At 42.7% G+C, this 27,022-nt stretch overlaps 1 protein-coding gene across 6 annotated transcripts in view; it reads left to right on the forward strand.

Moving 5' to 3' along the window:
* Nucleotides 1-26,223, forward strand: part of nav3 (neuron navigator 3) — a 221,515-nt gene extending 195,292 nt beyond the window's left edge. For 3 of the 6 annotated variants that reach the window (XM_078243119.1, XM_078243121.1, XM_078243122.1), the window contains 17 exons: nt 2,320-2,403; nt 3,507-3,618; nt 5,192-5,316; nt 7,756-7,779; nt 8,274-8,437; nt 9,585-9,738; nt 11,440-11,626; nt 14,613-14,710; nt 14,821-14,916; nt 15,722-15,890; nt 16,090-16,325; nt 17,380-17,534; nt 17,624-17,695; nt 18,266-18,462; nt 19,677-19,789; nt 20,500-20,709; nt 21,796-26,223. In XM_078243119.1, the coding sequence (XP_078099245.1) occupies nt 2,320-2,403; nt 3,507-3,618; nt 5,192-5,316; nt 7,756-7,779; nt 8,274-8,437; nt 9,585-9,738; nt 11,440-11,626; nt 14,613-14,710; nt 14,821-14,916; nt 15,722-15,890; nt 16,090-16,325; nt 17,380-17,534; nt 17,624-17,695; nt 18,266-18,462; nt 19,677-19,789; nt 20,500-20,709; nt 21,796-21,915 (2,316 nt within the window). In that variant the 3' untranslated portion in view covers nt 21,916-26,223. Of the gene's footprint in view, nt 1-2,319; nt 2,404-3,506; nt 3,619-5,191; nt 5,317-7,755; nt 7,780-8,273; nt 8,438-8,674; nt 8,762-9,584; nt 9,739-11,439; nt 11,627-14,612; nt 14,711-14,820; nt 14,917-15,721; nt 15,891-16,089; nt 16,326-17,379; nt 17,535-17,623; nt 17,696-18,265; nt 18,463-19,676; nt 19,790-20,499; nt 20,710-21,795 lie in introns of all 6 variants that reach the window. The other 3 variants (XM_078243120.1, XM_078243125.1, XM_078243124.1) reach the window with 2 other exon arrangements.
* The last annotated feature ends 799 nt before the right edge of the window (nt 26,224-27,022 follow it).

The raw sequence follows: 27,022 nt of genomic DNA on the forward strand, positions 1-27,022 counted from the left end.
GGTATCAGTACCCTCGGTCATGCATGCTGTCATCGAAAATGACTACCATTAAAAGAAGTTACCATTAAGAACTTCCCACATACGTCATTTTAATTAACTGTGTTTTTGGTATTATTTAATCAAAATGTAGCAGAATGAGTAAAACCAATATCCTGTTAAAAGGGATTAAGAAAAACAAATGCTGCCAAACTGGTATGGTAAGATATTGTACCACCTTAAAGCCTGTGAAGGGGATATGCTTTCCTGCCTGGACTGACACTAAATCGGGTTTAAGAGTTCAACCAGGTGCCCCTCCTCCCCCCCTCTCGATCTTCTTTCTCTTTCTACTCAGCCGTCACTGTGTCATTCTAACCTTGTCGCCTCTCCCTTTCTGCTCAGCTTGAAAAGGGTTTCTCCCTCCCTATAACTCCCTGTTCTTCTTATTCTTTTTTTGGCCGTATTCTTCTTTATCATCCCCTTTCCTCCCTCCCATTCGCCCCCTCCCCTTCATGCCATAGTGTTTAAAGAAGGCAGCCCAGCAGTAGGTTCTGGCTTAGACCACTGTAGTCGTGACTGTGCGTCGTCCGTCTTCTGCCAACATAAAACCCCCTTGAGATGTCATCCGCGTCTTTAGCAGTGGCGTCCGGCTGCATCAACACCAATGACTTCTGCTCGTCCAGTTCACTGGTTTGGCCCACCGTCAACCTCTACCCCAGACCCCAGGATCAGGACGGCGGTCAGAAAAACGGGGGTTCAGGGTGCATGCGTGTCTGCCGGGGCTGGGCCCCAGGAGCAGGACAGATGGTTCGGCCACAGGACACGTTAGAGTCTGATCAGCGCCTCCTTCATGGCGGACAGGTGGGCAGGGGGGTGTTGAGAAGGAGCTCACAGGTGGAGTTGGAAAGAGATGTGAAGTTGGAGAGACGAGTTGGAACAGTTGGCATTTCTAAAGGTCAAGACCCTTGCTGATTCAGCCAGGGACACAGAATGGAAGAGGCAACACTGTGTGTGTGTGTGTGTGTGTGTGTGTGCGCGTGCGTGCGTTCGTGTGTATTTTTGGGTCCTTAAGTCATCACAGGGATAGAAAGATGAGGCATTTTTCCCATTTTGACGGAGCTAAATTGCACATTTGGGAACAAATCCTTGAAAGTCCTTGTATGTGTTACAATGCACAGTTTTGTGTGTGTGTGTGTGTGTGTGTGTGTGTGTGTGTGTGTGTGTGTGTGTGTGTGTAAAGCAGAGATTGTCTGTCTGGGCATGCTGCCCACCTCTCTGTGACACACCAGGCCTGACAGGTGTCTCAGGGTCTCTAGCAAAGGATGGGAGGATGAGCTGGCAGAACACACACACACACACACACATACATGCACAGATTTTACAGACTCAGATTTGCACAAGGACACACAACTTTGAACATAAGGCTTGACCAGACATTCAGACATAAACATATTCAAAAAAACACATGCACAGACACACATCTTTCAGACACACACATACAAACCACAGGTTCAGCAGAGCAGATGGCGTGATATCGTGAAACATTTGCCATCCTTCAGCGTGTCGCCTCTGCATCTTCAGGTGACAGATGAAGTCAGGGAGGGCAATAATCTGTGATATCGGCATCATTCTCTGAGTGCTGCTGAGTGTTTTCTTAGTGCTGTTAGTCCAGAAAGACGTTTTTGTAGCAATAAGATGCAACTGTAAAATATATTATTATATTATAAATTATATACTGTAAAACGCTCTTAACAAACTCCCTGTTATAAATAAAATAAACCATTCTGAACATGCTTGGTGTGAACTTGCCCTTGAAATCTGAGAGTGACTCAAAGTGAAGGGCTATGTGTTTTTGTTGTTTAATTAAAAGCTAGATATCCCAGCAGCAGTTCTTTATAAGGTACAGGGAACCTCTTCAGGCGGGCGCAGTAAAAAACTTCAGACTTGGGCGTACAAACGTTCCACACCACATCTCGTTTGCTCCTCAGTCGTCTTCCTCCAGCGGACAAACTCATTAATTCTCTGTATAGGCTTTTTCTTCAAGGGAGGACTTTTTTCTTTTTGAAAACATTCATGTATATTGATTTATACATAGTGATACGTTTTTTTACGTGTTTATTGTACTGTACAATTTGACTGAGCTTATTTAACTGTGGATAGGGGTCTTTTTAGTTTTTATATTCTAAGAGAATAAAACATTATTTGAAATGTGCACGTTTTACCCTTTTATGAAGTTTTTATAGTTTGCCTGTGGAAAAATAAATGCTAAAATTACTTAATGGCACGTTACCCTACACTCCTGCAGTAGCTGAAGACTGTATTTGTGTCTCTCTGTGTCTGCAGGCTCACCTGGTGGCGGCCTTTGAGAAGAGCCTGAGCAACATGACCTGCCGCCTGCAGAGCCTCACCATGACCGCTGAACAAAAGGTACAAGAGCTTAGTCTGGAATTTGAAATCTACTGGATGTGAACTCCATGGCGAAGGGATTACAGGGAGGAGAAATGAAAAACCAGGCACTGGTTTGACATTGAAATAGTGCAGTGAAACGTAAGAATGTAGAGGTCGGCGGCTGCGGGTTAATGGGATTTTTTTTTTCTTGAACTGATCTTTAGGTTCAGTTCCTGACCCATGTGAAAGGTTTCTAGGGTTTCACGAAGATTTTTCTTATTAAAGTTTTAGCTGTTGCCTGAATTTTTCTCTAACTTTTCTCCTAACCTTAACCAAAGGTGTTTGACTTGCTTAAAGCGCAAATCCTTTTGCTTCACAAGGAGGTAAAAAGCCTGGTTTTGCACAGGCTTGCAAGGGTTCAGCATATTTCATGAACCTAAGGCCCAAAAACCCATGTAAAACCAAATTCAAAAATCCTCCAGCATTGATCTCCTCCCAGGTCTATTTCTCTCCCATTTTCATACAAGTCGACTTTTTGGCCGACAGGAGGTTTCAGAAGAGCTTGAATTGCGCTGAAACACTGATCACACAGTAGCAGCAGCAGCAGCGGCAATATGCTCAAAGATATATCCCTAACACAAATTATGAATACTTTCCTCTGTTCAAACACACACACACACACACACACACACACAGAGTGCTGATGAGCCCTGGCAGCTTTTTAATCCTCTATAAATTAAAGCAGACTGGGATCTGGTGGGATGTCTTTGTTAAACAAGGCTGTCCCAACTTTTAATTAAAGCGGAAACCCTATCTGCAGCCCTCAGTGGGTTTTCAGGCATGGCAGAATAGGAGACTCCTTCTATCTGATCGTGTTGGTTCAACAGAGTAGATTTTTTTTTTTTTTTTTTATTCTAAGCAGGTGGTGCGGGGGTTGGGGCAAATCCACTGAGAGACTCCTATCTTCTTCAAAAAACCCTCCCTTCGTTTTTGTCTCTGATTCCCTTCCACAGAATGCCATGCGCGAATGCCAAATTTAGGAATTTGTTTCCAGTGATGAAGCTTTGCACATTTGGCTAAACTAAGAACAGTTTTTGGTGCGTCATCCTTTTGTTAAACGACTCTCTTGTCTCTCTCTCCAGGAGACTGAGTTGGTTGAGTTGAGGGAGACAATAGAGACACTGAAGACCCAGAACACTGACGCTCAGACAGCCATCCAGGTGGCGCTCAACGGCCCTGACCACCTACACAAAGGTAACGAAGAAACCAGCAGGGACTGTTGGACCAAACTTCTCTTGAATCGTGATGTTTTGAGGGGGCCTTAGATGCCTTAGTGTTTCATGAGTGGATGCATTTTTAGCCTGATTGGCCCCTGGGGGAGTTAAACCCCTAATACTTGAAGTGTTTGTGCTGTATAGGTCAGTTTTGGAAAGCCTTGATTAGTCCTAGAAACAACCTAAATCAGATGTGTCATCAATTTTGATAAATTACCTTTTCAAATGTCCAACCTCCTCATTTAAGCCAAGCTTACCCCAACATAGCGGAACATTAAAGTTATAATAAGTTATAACATAATACTAGTTATGGTCCATTTTTTTTAGCAAAAGCCATTCAGTGTATTTACATTCAGTAATGATCTCTTTATATAGTTGTTTTATATAGTTACTGGTGGAGTGTGGCTACAAATTGCCTTCACATGCTCAAGGGATTCACATTAAACGATCCATGCATGTAACCTGGCTGATTTTATCTAATTGATATCAGCCTCACTGTTTACTGTTCACTCTCTTACAATTGTATTAAGTACTAATGCTTACCCAACATTTTCATCCTGCTGCTTGTTCACAATATGAATTTGCAAAACACAGGCTGGCTTTTATTGTGAAGTAGTCACAGGAAATGCAACACATTTGTCACAGAGGTTGCAATTATTTTTGGGTGACTTCTTTATCAAAATAACATGAGTTTGTTTGGCTGCGATTGTAGGTGCACCGTATTTTCTAAGTAGCTACTCAGCTTGCGTGTTTGGACTTTCAGACTTTTCAGTTTGATCCGAACCAAAATTACAGGTGAAACCTCCCCCCGGACTACGAAAGCCGAAATTTGGTCCAACCAAAAGAGGTAGTCTCGGTCCGGATCAAACTAAACAATGGTCCATTTCGTTTCCAGTGTGAATTAATTTTTTGGATGATTCGGACTTTCGGACCAAATATAGGAAGCTCTGGCAGGCTTTCGTCGTGGTATAACACCGGGGATGCTCAGTGCTTAGTGTATAGGCTACATGAGAGAGAGTGACGGTGAATGCGCTCAGAGCAGACAGCTGTCGGCTATCGTAACAGCAAATAAATTGGCAGTTTAATAGCCTTAATGTACAGTGTAGGATTCAGTTTGTCTCTGAATAAATGCTGCAGCTCCTCAAAACCCAAGTAACGTTCCTGTGTATTGCTTCTCAACAACGCAACAAAACAAAAAGCTCTGCAGCAGTCAGTTGAAAAAACGAGAGGACGGGGGAAGCCCGTCTACAAACCAATCAACTACAAGTACCGGGAGACGCGGCTCATGTGTGTGATGACAACAGGACGTAGTTCTGTCATGTATAGTTCTTTAGTGTGCTTGCATAACTGCAGTGTAAAACCAAAACTAACCAGATCAAATGTACAATGTTACAAAAACATAAACCTTGGACTTTCAGGTGTGAAAAGGCAGTTATATCTGATACCACCAGTAACCATGGGTGTCGCATTGCAACACTTTGGTACATAGATCAGCATTATGTTGTATCGTATCCTTTCAGTGCACTAAGGTAGATTCTGTCTGTCACTTCCAGACCTGCGGATTAGACGGCAGCACTCATCAGAAAGCATGTCCAGCATCAACAGCGCAGCCAGTCACTCCAGCATGGGCAGTCTGGGCAAGGACGCCGAAGACAAAAAGAAGAAGAAGAAGAGCTGGGTAGGTGTCATCATTGTGAGACAAAAGCTGCAATGAAATGTTGAGTCCAAAAATTGGCAACAACAAAAAAGGAAATCTCAGATGGGGCACAAAATACCAGAAAATATTTTTAAAAAAATCAAAAGAAATCTGTAAATTACTCACCAATAATTTCACCCTGCGACTTGGGAGTTGAATTGGATTTAAGTGTACCTACAGGCTATGAAACTTAAGTGTTTTTATCTCAAATCTATTCAATCAGAAGACGCATATTTTTACATTTACTTTTCTAATCATTGTTTAGGAGATATATCATGTTTGTGGATCTAGGATATAAAGCTTATTGTACTGTTGCACCCACTGAAAGAGCTTTGAAATCAACTAGATGCCTGACACGTAAGGGTAGAATGTGTTGAATATCCTGAATATGCCTGCATATAGCTCGACCTAAGATTTGCCTTTCCATTCTTTTTCCTTCTTACATCCCTTGTGTAACTGCTGAGTCAGCTTGTGAATAATTGGTTGGGCTAATTTCCATCCAATCACATCTTGTGATCAGCTCACCACTTACCTTCACAATCCAAAGTTGTTGTTTTTGTTTGGACACTTTTTCCGATTGAAGGCAGAGCATTTTCGTTTTACCGATTCTCACAGGTCTTCAGCAAAATCTTAATATCGCATTCACTTCTTGCTTAACGGCCCATCATATTCCCGTTGCTAGGTTACAGTGCTGAGATGGTATCAGCTGAGTGGCTGAGGTACCATCCAGCGGTGAGGGCTAACAGAGGGGTCGGGCAGAGGACTTAAACACCCTGCAATTATTGTTTGAGATGCACTTTGAATTTCATATACAGTGACAGCAGCATGGAAATTAGGTTGGAAAGGAGCCAAGTGGCCACTAACGTCATGGATACTTAAATTCAGCTTGAAAGCTGAGTTGAGTGGGAAATTCTGGGCAGAAGAGAAACCCTCTCACCTCCCACAGTACTTTTTAGAAGGACTCTTAATCCCTCAGGTACTCAACTGGACTTGGTCAAGTTTCAAGGTCTAGAAAGACTCAAGTCTTCCATAAAGTTCACTTTAACTTTGTCTCTCTTTGGTGGTCTTAAGTGTCTAGGATGTACGTGCACCTGCTTTGTGGTTCCCTTTCTACTGAGGTCTGTATTCACAAATAGCCACAAATCTACGCAAAAAAAGCCAATTATCAAAAAATGCACAACTATAAAGCTCTCAATTTCTGTCCCTCCCTCCGATTTTTCTGTCCTTTGCTTCACTCTACAATAGCAGCTCAGAGTCCCTGGCTGGAGAGCTGTTATTTTGCTGCAGCCCCCTGAGTCAGCCAGATGACATATTAGAAGTTCCGTCTCAGCCAAAGAGCGCAGAGCCAGAGCCAGTGTTCACTCTCTGCTGCAATGCAAAACGCCTGCCCTTGAAATGAAATGCATGCTAACAGCCCAAATGTTCACCACTGAGAGTGACACCCTTGCCTGCTATGTTAAGTGAGACCCTCCCAAAAAAAATCAAGTCAGGCTCATGAATACAAATCAATCCCTTATTTAAGCAGCAATTAATTATTCATTTGCATAAATCCTGCCTTGGTGCACACACGAGGGGAGACACTGATAGAGTTGAACTGAGGTTACTGAGAAGGGAGTGAAGAGAGAGCAGGAAAGCATCAGGTCATGATCGGTAGATAAGGCAAGGACTTTATACCAGCAAGCATCTGACCTGCTCAAGCAGCCTAAAGCAGGACACAGACCTCCCTGTGGAAGGTGTCAAAAATGTCCCCACAGAGGACATTTTTTAGCATACTCATAACTGCAAACACGAGTGAACATCAGGACTGTCCATAGAAGGCTCAACCTTTAAGACTAACATGACATGATATATGTAAAAATCTGCCAGAATATAGATATATGTTGTTCATTTTATATAGCTGCTTCTCCTGCTCAGGGTAGCAGGGGGCCTGGAGCCTCTCCCAGGATGCATTGGGCGGTGTTGTAAAATGTTTAAAGTGTATTAACGTGTGCTTATATTGAATGAATGTGCTGTTTGTTCTGTTTAGCATGGGTCCTGTTGATTTCATGCAACGTCTTGTACTACATGCTTATAACAGTGTAAGCTTGTCTGGTGCCACATACTGTACTTACAGTGCAGGTCTTGTACACAAAATGCACTAAATAACCCATATGGAAAACATGTTTTCTTAGCATGGACACCTACTCATTTCTTTGCCTGGTTGTGGACACCCATGTTAAAAATCAGATAAACATGGCTGTGTATATCTCAATCAGATAGCAGGACGATACATTGGGATGCTCTGAACGTAATCATTATAGAAATCATCTTCGTTATCATCAACCTCGCAACAGCACTACCTGTTTTTGCTTAGAACAAAGTGCACAGTAAAGTGTGTGTGTGTTGGCGTGGCTTAACGTTGGGTGTGTTCTGCGTCTTCAGGTGGCTGATACCATCCCGGCTCAGGTCAGTGGCTCCCGGAGTGTCTTCCGTGTGTGTGCTGTGGTTATTCCCCATCCTCCCTATCCTTTCCTCTCTTTGCTCCTTCATCTGTTTCTGCTTTTTTTTCTCTCTCAGAGCAATTTCTTCTTTCCCTTTTCTGGAAACGTCGGCATGGATACGGCAATCCTCCCCTTGTTCGTCCCTCCATCTTTTCCTCCTCCCTTCTTCATTTTGATTGCCTGTTCAGCCTTCATTTTTAGGGACATTAAAAAGCCTGGTTTCCCCCCCCCCTCTCATTTCCATCTCTACTTACAGCCTTGCTTTTTGCCTCCCTCTTTACCTTTTTAACCAGACAGTGACCATGTGCTTGGAAACAACACACAGTGACTTCCTGATCTGGCAGGATGTGATGTCACCAGAGCTTATCTCTTGGGAACTGACATGATGTGATTGAAGAGGTTAATGGATGGTGATATTGACGTCTTCGCCTCTGTATATTTGTGTTATCTGTCTTGCAGTTGCGCAGCTCCTTCAAGCAGGCGTTTAGCAAGAAGAAAACCAAATCCCAGTCCCACGACGAGATGGAGGAGATGAACGACTCGCTGCCGTCCTCGCCCAAACTGCAGCATGACAACCGGCAAGGCAGCATCGCCACGCTGCATTCTTCGCCCTCCACCACAGAGTGAGTTTTTACACACATACATACAGTGTGTGTGTATATATATATATATATATCCACACACACAGGTAATTCTCTCCCCTTGTACATACTTGCATATATCATTGCACAACAAAGTCTTGCACAACAGTAGTTCTTTTTTTGTTTTCACAAATGTCTGTTAATCCTTACCACAACTTTCTTTTACCTCTTTTCCGACCTCTCTGTTCATCCTTTTCTTTAACGTCTCTCCTGCTCTAGCAAGTGCGTTTGCGATAGCAAGTCCTCTCCCATTTGGACGCCAAAGAAAAGGCAAAACGGTCATGTGGTCTACAAGCACAGATCTCGGTAATAGGCACTGTGTGGCACGCTCCCAGGGGAGTGTGTGTGCAGTGGGGTGTGTTTGTGTGACTTTATTCTGCATCTTAGTGCCGTAAGCACCTTGGCATGTCGGAGGTGATGATCTCTCTGGTTCACAAACTGAACCAGGACCTCTGAAGTGTCCGGTTGTAGCAGTAGGCTGAATAAAGGGTGAAAAGGACAAGCATATACCAGAACAAATTGGCTCTATGTCACTGCAAAAGGGACAACATGTGGCCATGTTGCCAACCAGCAACAAGCATGTACTGTGCACATCTGCTTTGTGCTGTGTGGCAGCTGCTAAGATAATTTCCTTTTTTAAGAAGCAGAGCATGTGGACGTATCAGTTATGGAATTTCACACATGTGACACATTCTTGTCGTGTTTTTGACATAGCAAAATAGCATTGCATCTAACTCTAGTTATGTATCAGATCTCTGCCTGTTTATTATGCAAATAACTGAATCATGATGAAAGGGCTACTACCACAGCACCAACATTTATTCTATAGTTGTTTACTGTGTGATCAATGCATTGTAAGTCAATGGGGAGTATTGTAAATGGGGGTGGATTTGCTGTCCCAAATGTCCCAGTTTCCCCATTCACTTCCATGTTGTACCTGCCTGTGCGGTTTTCACCACTGACTCCAGCTCCCCTCTGAACTTCAGCTCTCTTGTTTCCTTTCAGTGTGTATTTTTTCTCTTTAAGATTGTGTTTGTGTGTATGTGTGTGTGTGTGTGTGTGTGTGTGTGGTTGTGTTTGTGTGTTTGGTGACCCCCCCCCCCCTCCCTGTGTGTAACCCTGGTTGCAGGCTGTGCGAATGCACCGAAGCTGAGGCAGAGACCATCCTCCAGCTGAAGAACGAGCTGAGGGAGAAGGAGCTCAAGCTGACGGACATCCGCCTGGAGGCGCTCAGCTCCGCCCACCACCTGGACCAGATCCGAGAGGCCATGAACCGCATGCAGGTGTGGTTACACTCGCCGGCTGAATGCAGGTCAAGTGCCTGCTGACTGACCTGTGGGCATCGATTTATGTTTGAAAAGGTCAAACTGGAACCAAATTGCCCATTTGTCAGGAGGTCATGGTAGTAAAAAACTCAAATCTGAATATCACTTCTGCCAAACATGAAGGATTCATCAGTCATGTTTATACCTGTCTTCTTAGTAGGCCTGTCCCCTCTTAGTCGATTAGTCACGTTTTATGCTTTTTGTCATGCTGAAAACTTTTTGCCAAATAATTTATGAGCACATCTCTGGTAAGCAGAAGATTTAAAGTGGTGCTTTTGCACGATTCTTGCTGGAGAAACTCAGTTCTCCAGACCTCTCGGTTAAATCAACTAATCAATTAGGCGACAGAATCGAATGAGTGTTAGTCAACTAAGAATTTCTTTAATCGGTGTCAGCCCTACTTCTTAGGCCATATCAAACCATCAGTTTTCTCTAGAGGCATCTCATGGAGAAAAAATAATGCAAGGAAACATAAAACTAGGAGAACATAGGATACTGTGGCTTTCCAGCTATCACAAGTTACACTGAGTCAGCATGCTGTATTGCCTCCAAAACTGGCAATTAATAAATTACTTACTTTACTACAATTGCCCATGAAGCGGGATAAAAAGATACAAAGATGATGTTTTTCTCCCTATAAATACACTTATCTGATTTATTTATATAATTCCCATTGATGTATTGCAATGAGACACCACCCATCAGTTTAAAGTTTAATGTTCAAAGGTGCTGCGACATTTCATATTCCTAAAAGGAGCATATGTTCAAAGAATATCCCCATAAATGTCTCAATTAAGTGGATCTTCGTGGATGTGGATGGCCTCGTCTGTAGAAGCCTATAGTCTCGGCTCAGATCTGGGGGATCATGTCAGGCTCCTTATCTGAGACTTAACCGGTACAAAGAGAGCCTTAAAGCTCAAAAAATTAATCAAAATAAATTAACAGTTTTTATTTTTTAACAACATACAAAACATACCACCCACCCAGACAAAAATCAAGAAAAGATGACACAGTAACTACAGTATTTAAGACCATTCAACAAAATAGTATCAAAATAGACGATAAGCCATAAACCAAATAAACATATGTATTTATATGTATAAATGACAACACCATAAGCCCATCATACACGTCTCTCCCCAGCACAAAGCTTCCTAGGAGCTCTCCAGAAAGTTCAGGTACTTTCCCTATTTTCTAGTATAGACATCCAATCTGGCAAACCATTTATATGACATTTTGAACAGGGCACCGCCATCCTAGCCATCTCACAAGCTCACTCCTGGATTGATGGCACCCCTTCATTCTTCCTTCCTCTTAAAATAATATGTCTGGCTATCATTAAACTAGTCTGGACCCAGCTTCTTATGTGTTTATCCATCCCACTTAAGATTGATCCATCTCCCAGAACAAATAATCTTGGGCTGAATAGAACCTGGGTCCCTGCAGTCAGACATAGGTTATCATGTATCCTGGTCGAAATTTCAGGACTGAGGACCATAGGACATGAAGTAATTGGCTGTCCTCTGTCTTACATTTCCAACAATTTGATGTCTTTCAGACCAATGCTAAACAATCTGGCGGGAGTCCAATAGAAGTGATGCATAATCTTGAAATGAATGAGGCATTTTGTCTGATTTTCATTCTTTTGTCACTAAACAGAATGAGATCGAGGCGCTGAAAGCAGAGAACGATCGCCTCAAGTCCAGCGGTAACGCAACGCCAACGGCCACGCCCATCAAGACAGCCCGGCCGCCCTCCGAGACCTCCAGCACGTCCTCGTCCTCCTCCCGTCAGTCCTTGGGGCTGTCGCTCAACAACCTCAACATCACGGACACCATCATGTCAGGTCAGTTCACTGTCAGCTGTGGTGTCTGCGGCGCATCTGTCGGATGTGTTTGTGTACATCAGCGTGTTTCTGAGAATTGAGAGCAGGAAGTGGGAGAGTGGGAGAAGTCTTCACTAGGGGTGGGGAAAAAAATCAAAAATCGTATGTATCGTGATTTTTTTAGTTGTTTTTTCTTTTCCCTAGAATCGATATTTTTACCAATGATTCACCTAAATATTTTCTGTTTATACTGTACTGCATCATATCCGTTTCCAGCAAAACAGAGCAAAAGCAGAAAATGTTCTTTACACATGAAATAAAAGTCAGGCTGACTGACTGATGTGATGTGCATTCTTTTTAGAAAACATTTAGTTTTTAGAAAAGATATACCGGTATTGTCTCTAGAAGTCATTTTGTTGTCTCAACTGCTAATAAGGACTGAGTATTCAACATAATACCCCCCAGAAATACTTTTTAGTTGTCAGAAGGACAAGTTGGTTCTTTTTTTTCTTTAAAAACCTTTTGCAGGTGTATTAAGCTATTAAGAATTAAACCTTCAAGTATGGCGTATAGTGCCATGTTCTTCTCTTTAGTTAAGCCGTAGGACACACTTTATGGTCTGCAGCAGCTCTCAGGGCAGAACGTTTTTTTCTTCTTCTGTGGCATCAAGTTGGATTAGCTCTCTCCACACTTGCCTCAATAAATGTGAGAGAATTGTGTTTGTGGAGAGAAGTGATTCAGAGGAGCCGCATGAAATGATGAAATAGCTGCTCTCTCTAGCGCGAGGGCTGGCGACAGACACACACACACACACACACACACACACAAACAAACACATATGCTGAAAATCTCTCCAGGCCTGAAGAAGTGAAAGAGTTTTGTCCCTCTCACTTGTCCTGTAATTAACATAGAAGGCGCAGCTCTCTCCGAGGACTCGGGCCCTCATTAATTGATGGAGGGATGAGCCGAGAGCGTTGACGCGTGGGAAGATGTGTGGGCCAACGGGCCGTTATCACCCCAACACAGAGCCCTCAGCTAAGGGAAGCCAGCCGAATGCAAATGGATCTTCTTTACTCTCCAAAATGGAGTCTGGGAAAAGGAGAATGAAGAGAGACTCGTGGTGGAGTTGTTAGCGGTGTGGCTGTGGTCAAAGGTTAAAGGTGGCAGGAAACAAATAAGTCAAACTTCTATTTGCTGCAGTTTTGTATTGTTTGTTATTTAGCACTCGGGAGTATTAGTCCCTAATAGTTAAAGCTGTTATCAATATTTTTACATTAACAATGGATCACATCAGTACTTGTACGTGAAAGCTGTCGCTTGCTGTGACAAAACCACAGAGAATTATCACCTGCCACTGCAGTTCCTCTCAGCTCCATAGAGCGTTGTGGTATCTTTCAGCTCATAGTTTTGGTTTTCTGGCCTGTAACTTACGGGTCACTCTCGCACCTAGTAAACACAGGAGCATTTGGCTAACACATATTTTCCCAGGAGTTGGTGGAGACCAAAAATATAGCTAAAGGAGAGTGAATATTGGACTTGCATTCTCCAGGTTGCCAGAAACATGACTCCACTTACAGTCAGTTTACACTCAAAATCATTTTGCATCCTTAGGCCACGTTCAGAGAGCCTGCGTCGGTCATCTGACGGTTGGGCAAAAACGCAGGTCTTTCCATTCATTTTGAATGGGGGTAGTGTGTTTAGGCTGAGGCAGCTGTTACCCCAGGGGAACACTCAAAAGAACGCAGCGGACATGCAGCAAAAAGACCAACTCAACTTTTGGAGAAATGCAACTCCACGTCACGCTGCGGTGGCCTATCATGTAACTGGCGATCAGACTTGTCAGAGTGTTTTGAGCTCTGGTTTGAGGCGGTGTGAGAATCCCGTACAGTAAACGGGAAACATCACTGCCTCTATCGCTGCCGCAGGAAAGTTTTAAAACACTATGAGGGTAAAAAACGAAACACAAGCACTTAACTGCCCGGGAGTTTGTGTAACAGCTGAATGTTTCCTGCAACACCAAAGCACTCGCTATGTCTCGCTCGTCTCTTGTCTTTCTCTCTCTCCTGTGAAATAAAGCTGCCTTCAAGTGCAGTCGGAAACGTCAAAATCTCTAAACGATATGATGGAAAACAGTAATTGTGAAATATAAAGTCTACTTGTGCTACGTTGGGGGGTTAAAGAACACAATAGGATGTCGCACAAATAGGCCGTTTCAGTGACCCTCCTCCAAATCACCGGAGGCCATTTTTTTGGTCTGACTACCCCTTTAGGCAGTACCGTTCAAGAACTTTACACACCAGTTGAACATACAGTTACACACATGACCCTTTTCATATACGTACAAAACACATCAAACAGTCATGACAATTATGCATATTACATTATATCCTCTGGATTCAGATCTCAGCAGCACACTGAATCTGGTTTAGCAACAGGATAGACTGACGTATAAAAGAATTCTCTTTAGCCTGTTGCATTTAAATGGAGGGACTCTAAGTCGCCTATTGGAGGGCTGATTGTTGCTTCAAGGTGATGTTAGTGTCTACTTCTTCACACACATTGTCAGGTTGATGAAAAGTGATTTTTTTCATTCGAACAGCTGTGTGTGTGATTTTGTCCCACTGCTGTCACAGCCCCCATCCTCCTACTGACTAAAAACCTCCAATACACCTCTTCCTTTTGAATGATTTTCCATCTCGACTTATTCTTCTAAAAAAATCTTTGTTCCTTTCCCTTAGATTGTTCTCTATTTAATTTCCTAACACACAGTCGTTCTTACATTATCATTCTGTGCACTCACTAGAAAACTCTCTGTATGAAAACATTGATTAGATGTAAAAGTAATTATCGCATGAAAGAAACCCATTAGCTATCTTTTACTGTTGGAGTCTGTTTGTCCATTTCCAGCTCTAATTTGCCAGCAGGCAGAGTGAGAGTTTGTTTATAATGAATCAAGGCTCTGATGGATTAAAGTCTGTGTTTTCCTAACAGAAAGTTCTGTTTTCAGATATTCTGCTAGATGACGGCTACGAGGGCAATCTACGCAAAGAGGGCCGGAGTGTGCGAATAGTGGTTACCATCAACAGTGGGCCATACAGCACCAAGGTCAGTGGATAAAGAGTTAAACATTATTAATATTTTCCTCCAGCTAAAACCACTGTAGTTTTATTTGATCTGACTCTCCTGTTGTTTTGATCAATTTGAAAACTCTTCAGGGTACACAAACCCATGCGTACCTGATTGGGTCTATCGGTGTGAGTGGGAAAACCAAGTGGGATGTTCTGGATGGAGTCATCAGACGCCTCTTCAAGGTAAAAACACACCAGTGCTCAGAGGTTCAGGTTTGTTACTTAGGCACATAATAGACACTTTGACTTGTCATAGCAAGAAAGGCACACATATGTTATGGTAGTTGAATAGTGGAAGTATAGGCATCAGGCACACAAAACGGTCTTGTATATTACATTGTTGTATAGCTGTAAGAAACTTAGAGTAAATTAAACCAGGGACCTGTTAATCAGCTGGATACTTTTGCAAATAATTGATGCCTATTCTAAGGTGTTTAACAGGAATTACTGGTCATTCATTTTAAATACAAATGCTTTTTGGGATAAAGCTAATTGAAAAAAGAGAGTAATGCATGTACTCTTATTACAAATGCTGTATCCATCCAGCCACACAGAGGCTCATATTTATTAAAGGCATTTTATTCCACTTGATTGCCTGGATTTGGATTGTGTATGCCACCTCCTTCCATTGGATGTAGGTATACTTTTTCGTCTTTAGAATAGCCTAATCGTTAGTTATCTTACAAATTATATACCTACAAAGAAAATTAAAAAAAACTCTGAATGTGTGACAGATGCATCGGCCTTGGACAAAAATGATAAAAGCTCCTGCACACTGTCTCTGTTACTGCTTGTATATTCTCTTTTTTTCAGTGTTTTCATCAGGTTTACAGAAACTATACATTATAAAACAACCGTTTTGTTTGTGTAAGATCCACAGATGCACACAACAACTGTCCATTTTAAAATATGTTGGACAACAATCCCAGGCTATATTTAAGCATGATCAATAGTGCAATTCTTTGATTGAACCCCTCCCTCCCTGCAGGAGTATGTGTTTCGGGTGGACCCTCTGACCAGCCTGGGTCTCAGCTCAGACAGCATCGTCTGCTACAGGATGGGCGACGTGGTTCGCTCCCACGCCTCCGAAGTGCCTGAGCTGCTGCCCTGCGGCTACCTGGTGGGCGACAACAACATCATTAAGGTCAACCTCAAAGGTATGGCAGCAAGGAAACGTTTCTATTTCAGGATTACAGCTGATGTAGGAACAAGCTTTGGATTCAAGGATAGTGTTTTGGAATAGAGAAATACATGTTAACTTGAACTGCAGTCTTAATACAACATATAACTACATTCATATCCTTCTCTTTCTTCTATCCATCCTATTCGCTCCCTCCTTCCTCCCTTCCTCTGTAGGTGTGAGGGAGAACAGTATAGACAGCCTGGTGTTTGACACGCTGATTCCGAAGCCCATCATCCAGCGGTACCTCAACCTGTTGATGGAGCATCGCCGTATCATCCTCTCAGGACCCAGCGGCACTGGTAAATCCTTCATGGCTGCCAAGCTGGCCGAGTACATCATTTCCCAGATGGGGCAGCAGGTGACCGAGCACAACGTTGCCAGTTTCAACGTGGACCAGAATTCCAGCAAGGTAGGAAGAGGAATTGATACATTCTTTGAATTTGAATTTCTGGTGTGTTCACTCTCCCCCAGTCTGCCATATCTACAGTATTGCTTCTTCTTAGTGATGGCTACATCTCCCATAATGCCTTTCAACATCCTAGAGAAAATTGTCATGATGTGTGTATGTAGAAGCAGATATCAATTTTTTTTTTTTTCTTAAATTGTAAAAAGTGACAACCAGCTCACCAGACAACACACATATTAACAGATCTTCAAAGATGTACACCTGGTGGCCGGGTTGGTTCAGTGGGTAGAGCAAAAAAAAAATGTACACCTGGTTGCATTCATAGACTGTATAAAAAGAAGTGGAAGTAGCCATCATAATGTCACTCATTGATTTGTGGACTACCGTTTTGAAGTCTTGAGTTTGGCATTTTGGCTGTCGCCATCTTGGTTTTTTGGAGCCAGAACTGACCATAGACCAAGACAAATATACCATTATTTAAAAAATGGGCTCCAGAATGCATCACAAGCAGCTGTTTTTATGTTGGCAAAAAGACATTGTAATTTTACCCATTTGTAGTTTTATTGCATCTAGTCTCACTTTGTCAGACCTTCCTCCACAGCGCTGCAGAGGAGGGTCTGGCTAGTCCACACAGCATTCTGGGATGGGAGGAAAACGTGCTCTCGTTTATTGGCATTTCTTTAAACCAATCACAAGCGCCACAAGCGGACAGAGCCGCGGTGCCGCTGCAAAATAGCCTCGGGAGGCAACTTGTTTTGGTGGAACACGTGTACGTTCAAAGGTTGTTTTAGACGTGCAACAGAAAACTCCGATTGGACAGATAGTCTAGCTAGCTGTCTGGATTTACCCTGCAGAGATCTGAGGAGCAGTTAACCATAGTCCTCAGAAATCCACCGGAGGTTAGAACGCCAACACAAAGAAAGAGGAAGGTGATGGATGTCCGGCCAAATAGAGGGAATTTCCAGCAACAACAGAGCAATCCCAGAAGTGTAACGTCGTGGATATAGACTATATTGCATCCAAATGAAAACCTGTGTGTTGATGCTTTCTTCCCCAGGACCTGCGTCAGTACCTTTCCACCCTGGCAGAACAGTGCAGCTCTGAGGAGACGGACACAGAGCTCCCCACTGTGGTGATCCTGGACAACCTCCACCACATCGGCTCCCTCAGTGACATATTCAACGGCTTCCTCAACTGCAAGTACCACAAATGGTGAGTCCGAAATGCATCATATGAAAAAGTCGAGTCAAGTCAAATTTGAGTGAAGCACGTTGATTGTGACTGTGTTTGTCTCTATCCAGCCCTTATGTTATTGGGACCATGAACCAGGGAGTGTCCTCCTCTCCTAACCTCGAGCTACACCACAACTTCAGGTTTGTGACACACACTTTAACCACAACCTTGTTAAGAAGAAATGTCACTGTATTGAAACTGTCTCTCAACATATTATGGCATTGGTGATTTCTATAAGTTACTCATCATGTTGTAATATATGTAATTTGTACACATTACTGGTTCCACAGAGAAATTTTATTTGATTTGCATCATTTCACCTGTCAGATAATGTGTTTGATTTCAGTCCTCCATCAACATGTTATTTCTCACTCACTGTCAACTAAAGGCATTCTTCCACAGGGGAATGCTGTAATTACATCGCTTTGATAATTAGCCTCGTTAAATGGAAATAAATTAGACCATAATGTAAGTTCTGAGTGAGGATCCTTTCTGCTTGGCATGTCTGACTAGCTGATGATTTGGCAAATATAAAGTAATTTGGGAAAGCTTATCATGGGCCAGACATGAATTTATTATGAATATATTATGGTGAAGTGAAATAAGCCCAAATCTCTGAGCTGCTTTGATGAGAAATGTGGTTTAGTGTTGAGCTGTGTGTATTAGCTCTCTCCTTTCTGTTTCACCATTGATCGTGTGTCCTGCCGTAGGTGGGTGCTGTGCACCAACCACACTGAGCCGGTCAAAGGTTTCCTGGGCCGCTTCCTGCGGCGGAAGCTGATAGAGACGGAGATCGATAAGAACATGCGCAGCAATGACCTGATTAAGATCATCGACTGGATCCCCAAGACCTGGCAGCACCTCAACGGCTTCCTGGAGGCACACAGCTCCTCCGATGTCACCATAGGTCAGTCACACACACACACACACACACACACACTCTCACTCTCTCTCTCTCTCTCTGTGTACCGTTAGACCGATACCGAAGCCAGTATGGTGCAGTGTTAATTTTGTCAGCAATGTTTTTAATTTAGTCTTAGTCCTATCGCAAATGTCCTTCTTAGTTTTTTTTAATCATATTTAAGAAGGTGACGGAATATAAAGAGAGATTTGGGTGAAGTACTGAACACACACATATTAAGTCTTTGATTTTTAGTGAATGAGTCACAATCAGTGGCTCAACAGGATAAAGCCTGACATCCTGCGCATCTCTCAGACGTCCCCTTCCTGCATCTGTTTTTATCTTTTACTATTTGTTCATGTAAGGTGTCCTTGAGTATCGAGAAAGGCGCCCATAAATAAAATGTATTATTATAAGCGGTGTAGACAGACCATACTTCAGCACTAATACAGCACTGTGGAGATCTGGCAATGCAAGACTATTAGTGAATGAAACATGAACTATTGCTAGAATTAAAAGTGTAAGTGTAAAGGTACGTGTCCACATACGCGTTGTTTTCACAGATGGGATCGCCTAGCTTCCCAGCATTGCACCCAAGTGGGCTTGCCACCAGTTTCTCTTCAATGACCACTGACAAGCAAAGAAAACAGTCTACACCCTCCTACAACCGCGATAGCTGCAGCTGATTGGACAAGTGCGTCACATGGGGCTGGCTGCTCTTGGATTTCAAAACTGACCATAATGGCGGCTCGTTCGCAATACGATCTCTTATTTTACGAAAATTCTTCACCGAAACGTATTTCTGAAAATATTTTATGCGAGAAATAGGCTATGCTGAATCTTTCTTCGTTTTAGGTCGACAGAGGTCAGTTTTATAGATTTTCGTCAGCTTTTGAGAGCCGTCGAGCCAAGCCGGCCGCTCCTCATTTGCATAGTGTTGGCTGGATTCAATTTTATGCAAATGAGGAGCCGGCGACTCGACACCCAGCTTCTTCTCCAAAGTCCCCATGAGGCTACCAGAATGCATTGCACAACTGCTCGCATAGAAATGAATGGGATGTGTTGAAATGACGCTGACAATGGACACACACCATAACCGTGTTAGATGTTCTTGTGCCGCCACTCTTCTGCGACGTGTGTTAAGAGTCTTTTCAGTGTCTGTGGCCTTTCCACCTTCTATTCCACAAACATTTATCACCTAGGCTCTTTTGTCCCTACAGGCCCCCGTCTCTTCCTGTCGTGTCCCATGGATGTAGAAGGCTCTCGGGTTTGGTTCACTGACCTGTGGAACTACTCCCTGGTGCCCTACCTGCTGGAGGCTGTCAGGGAAGGGCTGCAGGTACGTCCTGGCAACACTGGAAATCCACTCTCTGGATCACCAGCCTCAGTGGCGACTAGAATTTAAACCTCCAGGACAAAGGTTCTTTTACCACTCATGGTGGTGGAAAATAACTAAGTTCATTCAGTCGACTACTGTAGTGAAGTACAATTTAGAAGCACTTGTACTTTATATAAGTATACATCTACTCCACTACATTTCAGAAGGAAATATTGCACTTTTCACCATTTATTTGACAACTGTAGTTATTACAGGGGTCGACAGAAGTCATTCTACATAATGAGTACTTTCACTATTGATACTTTAAGTAAATTTAGTGACCAATACTTCTGTACTTTTACAGTCGGCCATTTTCTTCATGCACCAGTCTGTGACTGGTACAGCTGGTTAAACAATATGAGACGAGTAATGGAACTGAGAAGATAATGATAGTCAACACACTCTCTGATTTTTATGACTGCACATCACAGGAGGCACATATATGAATAACAATAGCAGGTTAGTTTGGACTCCTTTATTTGTCCCTGTACGCATAACACTGGTGCTGGTGATTGGGGATGCACCTTTATAGAAATATCAGAATCTGATTCAGAAAATAAATCCAGTTTCTCCCTGTCAAATTCAGGCACTGATGTAGGGTTTGGATATTTTTTATTTGGTCATGTCCATTCCTCATTCATACCTCCTCTCCCTCTTTGTCACACCTGCAGCTATACGGCAAGAGAACAGCATGGGAGGATCCATCCAAGTGGGTGAACGACACGTATCCATGGAACGCCGCCTCGCTGCAGCAGGACGGCCAGTCACTGCTCCAACTGAGGCCGGAGGACGTGGGATACGACGGCTACAGCTCATCCAAGGAGGGAGCCTCGTCCAAGCAGGTGTCTCAGAGTGACACAGAGGGAGACCCACTGGTGAGGAAGACATACACAAAACAATTGTATTGATTATTCTGTTCAGGAGTTTGTAGTTTATGTATAGCATTTAAGACACGTAACAACATTAGAGCAGATGAAAGGACTATATACACATGGAAGGACTTAAAAGTGAATTACAATAACTCCACGATTTCTTACATTGGAGTTATATGTATTTGATCTATTTAATTTAAAGTTTTTCAATTCAAGGATGCTTGTTTCCATAGAAACCTGGGATGAGTGTTACCTTGACTTTACTTTTCCAAGTAAAGTCAAATCTATAGGGAAGAAGAAAAAACACACACACAGGAGGCAGAACTATTCAGGGAAAGAGAGAGAGAGAGAGAGAGAGAGAGAGAGAGAGAGAGAGGGAGAGGGAGCAAGAGAGAGAGAGGGAGAGAGAGAGAGAGGGGGAAAGGGAGAGCGCGAGAGAAAGAGAGAGAGAGAGAATGAATTTCCATGTGGTGGGTTATTGCAGCCCAAAAGGAATTAAAGGGTAGTCATCCAAAAACAACTGGCTTGATTTAGCAATTGTGTGTGTGTGTGTGTGTGTGTGTGTGTGTGTGTGTGTGTGTGTGACCAGTTTGCGTGCAGTGTGCCAAGGCTCATTTTAGGAACACTTGAAGCAATGCGCCAGATGCAGCAGCACTTGTGCATTATTGAGACCATTAGCTCAGTTGCAGGGATGAGAAGTTCTGTCGTTTTATTGTGGTGATTTACCGCAAGGTTTTAAAAGTGCTGCTTACCACATGTAAAGTATAAAGACAAACTTTGTGAGTCATTAGACTTCGGTAGATAACAGGTGTTTTAAGTGTGGCGTGCTGTCTACTCACTGAGTAGGCTTTTTACTGGTACAAACAGGAAGGAAGGTGTCACTTTCGACCAGGCACAGTCGCTTGACCAGAACTGTTTGATTCATAACTGTTTTTCTCATTTCTAGATATGATTCTTGTGATCAGTTTAGAGCTCTGCGTGATCAGGCAGCTGTGTACATTAAGTCAGGCAGACACTGTACGGATTGGACTGTTTTCCACGCACAATCTCTGTCATTAAGGCGTTTCCTTCTTTGTGTTGCGTTTTCAGATGAACATGTTGCTAAGGCTACAGGAGGCAGCTAACTACTCCAGCACACAGAGCTGCGACAGCGACAGCACCAGTCACCATGACGACCAGCTGGACTCCTCGCTGGAGTCTGCACTATGAGACCAAGAGCGTTGTTGCGCAGGGAGACAGCGGACCCCTCCAACCTTGGAACCTTTGAGCCTACCAGACACTTATATAGTGCACAGATGTATGGTGTATGAAAAGTTTTATTATCCAAAATGGTATACCTGCCATTTGAAAGAAAACACATATTTTTTACATTACAATGGTGCAATACTAAATCAAATTATTGTGTGTTTTAAAGAGCAGTAGCCAACTTCTCAGCCTCAGTGGTCAAAATGATAAACAGTCGTCTGAGTTGGATCCACAAATATATTTTAAACACATCCACTAATAAGGTCAGCTAGTCCTTTTTTAATGGATGTATAACATTTGAGAATACAACTTTTCATATATGTGCAGGCAGGATGTGTCTGACAAGGGACAGCATTTCCTCTGAAGTTGACTTCCAAGGAGTAAATCACATTTGTGCTCAGCCATGAGGAGCCACAGGTCAGCCCATTATTTTAACTTTGGGTGTCAGAAAAAAAGAGAAAGCCACGAGTTTAAACTGGATTTTTCTTTTTTTCCTTCTTCTTTTGTTAATCCCAGATATATATCTTCAGATGTTTACAATGGGGGTTGGGGGAAGGGGAGGGGGGGTGGCAGGTTCTCTTGTTTATGTATTTCCTTGTTTACAGAGGTGCTTCTCACACAAACATATACACTCATGCACTTACACACAGGCAGCAGGAGGACACTGTCCTTTAATCAGTGGCTTTAATTGGTTTTTAAGCCCCCATGTGACCAACAATCCAGTCTGCCAAAGTGTCCTTGATAAAGGCACTATTTATAGCACCCTGGGACCCTCGTCTCTAAACCTAACCTATTGAGGGAGTCAAGTAAGAGGAGAGGAGAATAGTGTTTTTAGGTGATGTAATGCCCTTTGGTGGCCACAACAGAAAAATGTCCGTAAACAGATTTTCTTTAGATTCATCACAGGTCCATCAGATTGATTGTGTGCTTCAATAATGTCTGACACAGTCAACAACCAGCTGTTTATCTGAACTGGCTCCTCACAAGTTACTATATCGGAATGGATTCAGAGCTGAGGGACACATTGTTTAGCACTATATTCACCTTATTAGGGTGACTTTGCCTTTTCTGAGCATAAAGACAATTCTGCACCTCCATGTTGGCATCATATGTGGTTGATTTGAGACATTTGCAAAACCCTCTGCAGCCCAGCTAGGATCACAAGAATTACATTTTCATAACATAACACGCACACAAAGGGCACACAACCCTTCTGCTCAGTTGTCAGTTGGGCTTCATGGTGCTGGTCTCCTGCCCTGAGCTTCCTCAGTGTCAGGCACTGCCAAGCCGCTCCTCACTGACCTGCATGCAAACAGCAAGCACAAGAAAAGTAGATTGTCTGTGTGTCATCCAGCCACATTGTTGCTGTGAAGAAAACAAAATGGACAAGTGCCAATGTTTCCCTTTGATTTACTGCCAAATGTCCACACACACAGAACCACACATACACACAGGACTTCAATGCACAGCTGATCATGGTTGTAAACTTAGATTACGTTGTTCTTGGCTTTCCACGCTCTACAGCCTGTTGTCACTCCATAGCTTACAATGCACCATAATACAGCAGGCGGCGCCTTCTGTGGGTCCTCACAGAACTGTCCCAATCGACCGTTCGTTAAACTCCTCCCTTGAACAGCGATTGTCCAATCATTAGCAACCGTAACTCGGCAACTCTGTCAAGCTTTCTTCACGTCAGTGGTGTGCATGGAGATGTAGTTCGAGAGATACTCAGCATTTAAAGACTGTGGAGTGTTAGTTGCAAATGTTAGCATTATTGGCTAACTAGCCTACCATCTACAGTAGTAACCAAGCATAACCTGCTCTTTATTAAATTAGGGGAAGCAACACTCCAGCAACCCCAGTCAATATTACCCTGAGATAGCATTTGCCAAACACAAGGGTTAGTCCTCATCCTAAAAGGCTTTTCTGTTGCACCATTAAAAAGTGAAAATATACTGAAAATATGAACAAGTATGCAAGCTACGCAGCCAAACAGATTCATGTTAGAATTAAACTAACTAACTTTTAAAATTAAAGCAGTCTGATGTTACCAGGTTAACTAGCTTTGCATTAGTTATAGCAGTACAAGAACCATGCTGTTTCTTTATTTCCATGTGTACTACATGGATCAACAACTGGTTGGATGCTAACTGTTGGCTGTTAATGCTGCTTTATCCTTAGTCTTTTAGCCCAATATCATGGATGTAGCCATCAAGTCCACATTTAAGACCCATTTACTAGATTCAGAAACATTAAAAAGTAGAACGTTAGACTAATTAGCTAGCTAGCTACAGCTTGTGGCAGATATGCTGTGGTTATTGTAAGCTGTATAGGTGTGAGAATTGAAAGCTTGACAGGCGTAGCAACGTTTGCAAAGGGGGCTGGGGCTTAGCGAACAGTTAATTGCAAATAGCTGAATTCTTGTGACATTTGTGTTATCCTACATGGAGAACTAAGTGGGTGGGGCTTGCTGCAACAGGGAAATTCAGAAAGTAAGAGAAAAGCAGTATGCTGACTTTGAAAAATGTCAAGACCTTCACTCCAACAGATATGAATCTGAGCTAATCAATCAGCAAAGTATTTGTAATATTGAACTGAATGAGCTGACAGTGTCATGCTTGGAACTTTCTGGCACTCTTGTTCAGCACCTGCACCCACTGCCTTAAATGTGCAAAGGTTTGGGAGGTATCCTCTGCTCCCATTGGCTAAAGTGAGAAGAAGAGATGCTAATGTCGAATGATGATAATGATGATGATCTGCTTCCTGCTACGTCAAAAAAGCTGCTTGTAGTTGGAAAAACAGCCTCTTTTGTTTTTTTGTGACTCCCTCTTCATCCAAACCTCCCTTTCTTGTTTCTGACAGTAAAAATATAAAAGAGTTGATGCTGTATTTGAATTTAAAACTGACCAATATTGTAAAAACATTTAAAAAAGGGGTGTGGTATTTTTAAGTTGTTTTTTGCCCAGTTGAGCTGGGCTCACTTGAACTGACAGGAGCACAACCAAACTGTTTTGGGTTTTCTAGCCTGATGAGCATGTTTTGAAGCTTTTTAAAAGGGGAATGCATTGAGAAGAGACCTTTACCGATACGTATGCGTGTATTGGACGGAAGCCATTTAGAATTTTGATTGTCCTCTCTTTGTTTAACGAGTGGGTTGGTTTTGCACACTTTGAGGTCGGGGTGGGTTGTAAATACTTAAGTCTTGCACAGTGAATCAAAAATGCATTCTGCCCTGTTGATGTTACAATATGCTTAACCCGCTGAGTAAATTATTGTACTTTGAAAACAGAGAAAAAAAAAAAAGAAATGCAAAAACTCAACACGCTGTCAGAAACAGGTGTGTGTCTTGTGGTGATTGGATGTTTTGCCTATGCAGGACGCATACGGTGTACAGTAAGAAACCGTTTTTAACTCACTAATATCACAGACTGAGAACAAAAAAATGGGCACTTTTCCAGTATCTCCTCCCCCCCCCTCCCTCCTGCCATAATATTCTCTGGATCCTCTCCGTCTTTAGGAATGCCTGTTGTTCCTTAGATGCACTTCCTCTCTGGACATCTTCACCCAAGCTTATCGCCACCGTTAGGCTTGCTAAGCTGTCCGAGGCACCGAAGCTGACCTGACACCGTACTGTATACATTTACCAACAACCCAACAGGTGCTACTGGTCAGTCAAAGCCTATCATAGACCAAGAAATCATGTTGTCATAACCTCAGGACAATCCTATCCTCTACAATCTTACCTGTGTTCAGCTTCACACGTGTCTCTGCAGCCAAGCGTCGGATGGTTCACACATATATCTGGCCAACTTGGCCAGCCTTGTGTCTGCAAGGGTGTGTAAGTTGCATGATAAGGGGGCAGTTAGTTACCATGGTAACAAGTTGCTCCTTACCTACAGTTACACCCATGTATCTAACCTGAGCTTAGATCTCCCACAATTCACCCTCTTCTACACTCCCGTTGTAGGCCCTGAGTTTCCGAGCTAGCAGATTGTTGACACCGTTATTAGTGTGTCCACCATAGTGTTGATGATCAGCTGGTCATTTTTCCACACTTACCACTTTGCAGTTACATCTCAGTTGAAAACCATAGCATTTACTCTGGTTTGAGAGAACGTTTTCTTCTTTTTGGGTGAAACATTTGTCCTTAAATGTTTTATATTTTGTACATTTGTATGTAACATATCATGTAAATAGACAGAGACAGTGATTTAACTCATCTGGAGGATTTTGTAGTCTTTGTAAAGCCCTAATAAATAGTATTTGGTGTCACACGAGCAAACAAGATGCTGAGCTTTTTTTCTGTGTCCAATTGAAATGTTTGTGTGGTTTGTTTTGGCCAGTTTATGGAGTGGAGGATAAATGCATCAGTAGATATAAAGAGTGTCAGTATCTTACAGTGTCCTTGTACTTTGAGATGACACCAAAAAAACATTTAGTACGCGTGACAAATCAAGTCTTAAAGGAGCAGTGTGTACGCCTCCCCTCACCCCTTCCTCTCCAAGCGTGTATGAGAACCTTCAGATAACGTTAAAACGTGAAAGGCCCTCTTTAAAGCCGGTGTTTGCATTGTCTGTTTTGGGCTACTGTAGAAACATGGCAGGCTCCATGGAAAAGGTCCCGCACCATATGTAAGGGCTCATTTATAAGCTAATGGAAACACAACAACTCTTAGTTACAGGTGATTATACACTAAGAAAAAGATAATTATGAATTATATATTCCATTACTGACAATAGATCCCCCTAAATCCTACACCCTGGTCCTTTAAATGTTAGGCTACATGTAGGAAATGCAGTCTTTTGCTTAAGTGTCAGTGATACCTTTAATTTAATTTAATTTAATTCCCAAGTGTTAATAGAGAAACTTGCTCCTCACCTTGAGGGTGATACATCTTAAAGCTTGGTCTGTCAATGACGCTATTGTAAACTAACTGCTGTCAACAGTAGCATTAGGGGTCAACAGTTAGAAGATAAAAACTTTATTGACACAATACCTACCAGCGGTGTGTCATTGTTACGATAAGTGGACAACTAAGCTGCTGTTATCAAAAATAGAATGTGAATGTGAC

This window comes from Sander vitreus, chromosome 23 (genome assembly GCF_031162955.1).
Source record: "Sander vitreus isolate 19-12246 chromosome 23, sanVit1, whole genome shotgun sequence".
In the NCBI taxonomy this organism is placed as follows: Eukaryota; Metazoa; Chordata; class Actinopteri; order Perciformes; family Percidae; genus Sander; species Sander vitreus.